We start from the raw sequence: 4103 nt of genomic DNA, 5'->3' as shown, positions 1-4103 counted from the left end.
GTACTTTAAAATATACTTGTATAGGTAGTTTCTTGTGCAATTGGTATAAAACCACAGTTTATCTTAAGCATATAGATATGGTTGTATGAAATTCAATGCCAAGCAGTAAAGCAAATCTTGTATTTCTGTCATGTCTAAAGTGACCACTGAAAAGTAATACAGTCAGCCTAATTCTTTTTTAAAAAATCAATACATACTAAATATTTGTTTCACCTAAAATTTTTTACTAAGAAAATGGCCAATTAAATATAGTTCAATATTATATTTGCCCATAAATATCCATTCACCATTTTCTATAATATGTTAACATAACATCGTACTAGTTTTCATTACTAAAGAAATATTGCTAAACTTAATGAAAAAGTGCATGTGTAGTCATGTTGCTTGAAAGTTTTGGAATTAACTATTCTTCATAAACATTAGATTAAATGACATCTTGAAGAAATACAAGTATATTTAATTAATCGAATGCACATAAGAGACTAGACATGTCAGCATGGACATATTTTACTATGTAAAGAATGCTTGAGGGGCACTTGCTCTTGCTCTGTTCAGTTTCACACCTGGCTCTCAAGTATTGCATCTTCAGCAGGACCTGAATTATCATCCAGGGAGTCAGGAGTTCTGTTAGAGCACTTAACTCTAAACAAACGCAAAGTGGATAAATCGTGATAAGTTACGTCGAATGGGCATATCCCATATGGACTTTGCTTGCAGCAATGCCTTTTTTCCATACCATTTTTTTAATCAAAAGTAACCTAATAAATTACAATGATCTTCATGATTGTGAATGAAATATGAACACCCTACACAACATTCAAATTCAAATAATTTATGGATTTTGCTTAAATGCACTTATGCTATAATACTTTAAAGAATGCAGCTGAAGTATTAGAAATAGTTAAGCCACAATGGCAGATGGATAACATAGTGGGAGACTTAGAGTAGCACTAGCTGAAATTTTGTGACAACTTTAAATGGAGATTTATTTACACTCAAATCTAAATTTGGAGAGATAATTAAAGTCTTACAGAATTATAAACAATCAGCTAAATAGGAAAACATTAAAAAATAAACCACCCAGGTAGACCACAGCACCAATATGTAAGAAGACAGATATCTGCTACACATACAGCAGCGAGGCTTTTTGAAACTCCTTGCTCAGGATCCATCAGTATTCCTGAAAGTGCCTCAGATTGTAAATGCTGCCAAAGGGAGGCCCCTCGCTTCCCGGTGATTTCGCTATCCCTTTGAATGACAGCGATGGAGCACTTGCATGCTGTGTTTGGTGCCTTGCATGAGGAAGACATGCAAAGGCAAGGTCCAGTCTGCATGCTGCTTAATGAATGTTTTTCCTTTTTCTCTCCCTCCTTGTCATGTGCTTTCAGAAGACAACAATGTGGAAGGTGGGTGTTTTCTACCTTATTTCCCAACTCTCATTTGCCTTTTATGTTCTAGTATTATTAATAGCGTGCATCACAAATTACAACGGTAAGTTGAACTTCTCTTAACATTGGTCGATTTCTGATTGTGTATCACTTTTCATATAGAACACACATCCCCTTAACCCCATCGGGACAAGCTGTATGATGCTCCTACCTCAATGCCAGACACTGGCAGATTTCAGCATCCCACAGAAAACAGAATCCTTACAGCGGTGTTCTTTATGGAAAATGATACAAAATGCTGCTTCTTTTGGTTTCAATGAGAACGTTGTTTTTTATTTTTCTTTTGCACTTTCAGAACACAGTGCATGAGTTTTTCTCCGTTTTTGTTTGTTTGCTTGTTTGTTTTCATCTTTTCTGGTGAACGTGTTAGCATTATATCACTTCAAGCCCATCGGTTTAGTTTAAAATTATTTGATTTCTGTAAAGAACTCAGAATAAGATACTGACTATAAATAAAAGCTATAGATTTAGTTTAACAAAAAAGCCTTTGGCCTTTGGAAATGAAAGCCTACAGCATTTGGACATGATTGCTGGTAAGTAAATTTTTAATAGTCTCTGTCATGTTAAATACAACCACAATAGTTAAGTCAAGATTTTCTAGGATTATTTATGTCCACAGATTTTGAAAAAGTTTATTTTTCCCTATGGAATCAAACATGAAAATACATTTCATCATTCTTATTTTTAAAGAACCTACATGTACTAGTGAATGTATTGACAGCCAAATCTCTGAAAAATAAAAGTGAAATAGAAATAGGTATGGCAAAGACGTGTGGAGGTGATGTTCTATCAACTTACTTAATCATAGCATTCACAATTCGTGCCAAAACAAATGACTAGTATCTACAGGTCAGAGGAAAGCATTTAACATATTCTATTTTGCTACAATATTTTGAAATATTGCTATTCTGTAGAAATATGTGTGTTTCTATTGAACAATAGATTTCGTAGCTATATCCTCAACCAAGTTTTGAAGATAAATATTTATCACAAGTACCAAGATTTCATATCCCCCAAAAGAAGCCTTATGTTAATATAGAATTGCTCAGTATCAAGGCTCAGCATCATATTTGCAATTCTTTCACAGGTAATTTTATAATTGTGGACCATTTCTGTTCCAAGTAAAACCATTGAAAACTTCAAAAGAAGTCATAACTGATTGGAACCATATATGGCTTCTATTTTTCTCTACTATAATTAACATTGCATGTGAATATGTACTTGATAAAGATGATATTGCCCTGCAGATCTGATAATCTTTCAAAATCTGTCTCATTTACATTGTGCATGCTCCTTGAAATCTAAAATTAAAAATAAAATTCTATTTCTTTCATTTCCTTAATCATTCTTTACAATGTTCCATGATTTTTGTTCTTTTCTCTTTAAATATAATTGTATTCAAAGGGGATTTAAAACTAGTCTCTGTCTTCTCTTCAAATATTCATCCCAAGCAAATATGTGACCGTTTTTTCAGAGGATTGGCCCATAAACCATGGCAGTAAAGTTTATGTAGTCATCATTTTAGCATTCTTATTTATCACTTGACTCTTAACAGTACAAAATCTAATATGAAAAATATAAATGTCTTTTGGATTTAACAATATCATCTATTTTTATCAATAAGGAGCGGTGGTGGCTAACTGTATGTGGGCTAGTCATTGGGCTGCTAACTGCAAGGTTGGTGGTTCAAAAGCCCCAAGCTGCTCTATGAGAGAAAGATGAGGCTGTCTGTCCCTGTAAAGCTTTAAAGTCTATCTAAGCCCTACATAAGGGGTGCTGTGAGTTGGAATTGACTTGATGTTAATGAGCTTTTTTGTACCCTTATTAATAAGTGCCCTAGTCGCGCAGGGTTTAGAGCCCTTTGTTCAAACACACAATCTGTTCTAAGGGAGAACTGCGTGGTAGGTTCTATAAAGACGCAGCCTTTGAAACTTTATGCGGGAGATCTACTATGTTCTCTACAGATTCTGAGTCAGATTCGACTCCAGGGTAGTGGGTTAGGATTTGAGCAGTGTTCAAAAGTTTCAAACCAAAAGAAGAAATTACCTCATTGACATCCAGTTGATTCCAACTCAGGCTGGCTTCGATGGGACAGAGGGAGCTGCGTTCCGTGGAGTTTGCAATGACTGCTCTCGTCCAGAAGCACAGCTCTAGGGGGTTCTTCTGTGGGCCCTGTGGGTGGTTTCAAACACCAATGAGTTAGTTGTGCCCAAATGTTTAATCACTTGTACCACCCAGAGACACCTTAATAACCATCGAAGGTGTCTAATACATATTTAAAAATTAATCTTCTACAGAGCGAATTCCCTGATTTAGTCTACAAATACAAAGTTGTAAATTCTTATTAGGCAATTTTTATGTTTTTAAAGTACTATATATATGTATATGTATATATCTGATGAAATAGAAATTACAGAAAAATCCTATAATCTGAACAACAATGAAAAAACTTTCACTTCAGTATATAAAAATATCATCTCTCAGCAGATCATTTATCACATTTTAAATCTGCCTGAGCTTTTTTTGTTGTTATAGTTTAAAATGTTCAGAAAACACTAAGAGATGCTACATAAAAAGAAACATTAAAATATTATGGGGTTTTACAGCCCTATCTACCCAAAAGGAACATTTCTGTACCCCTATGATTTTATGGTG

General features: G+C 34.3%; 1 protein-coding gene across 24 annotated transcripts in view; it reads left to right on the top strand.

Annotated features, from left to right (window-relative positions):
- NRXN1 (neurexin 1) overlaps positions 1-4103 on the top strand; it is a 1284195-nt gene that overhangs the window by 131338 nt on the left and 1148754 nt on the right. For 18 of the 24 annotated variants that reach the window (XM_045285734.1, XM_045285743.1, XM_045285741.1 and 15 more), the window contains exon 3: positions 1389-1406. The exons of 5 other annotated variants lie outside the window; for them this stretch is intronic. In XM_045285734.1, coding sequence (XP_045141669.1) covers positions 1389-1406 — 18 coding nt within the window. The remainder of the gene's footprint in view (positions 1-1388; positions 1407-4103) is intronic. One more of the 24 variants, XM_030884336.2, reaches the window with a different exon arrangement.

Source organism: Echinops telfairi, unplaced genomic scaffold (assembly GCF_000313985.2).
Source record: "Echinops telfairi isolate 266 unplaced genomic scaffold, ASM31398v2 ScPeMD7_7475;HRSCAF=8513, whole genome shotgun sequence".
NCBI classification, from domain to species: domain Eukaryota; kingdom Metazoa; phylum Chordata; class Mammalia; order Afrosoricida; family Tenrecidae; genus Echinops; species Echinops telfairi.
Note: the sequence above shows the minus strand (reverse complement) of the source record. Positions and strands in the feature narration are given on the sequence as shown.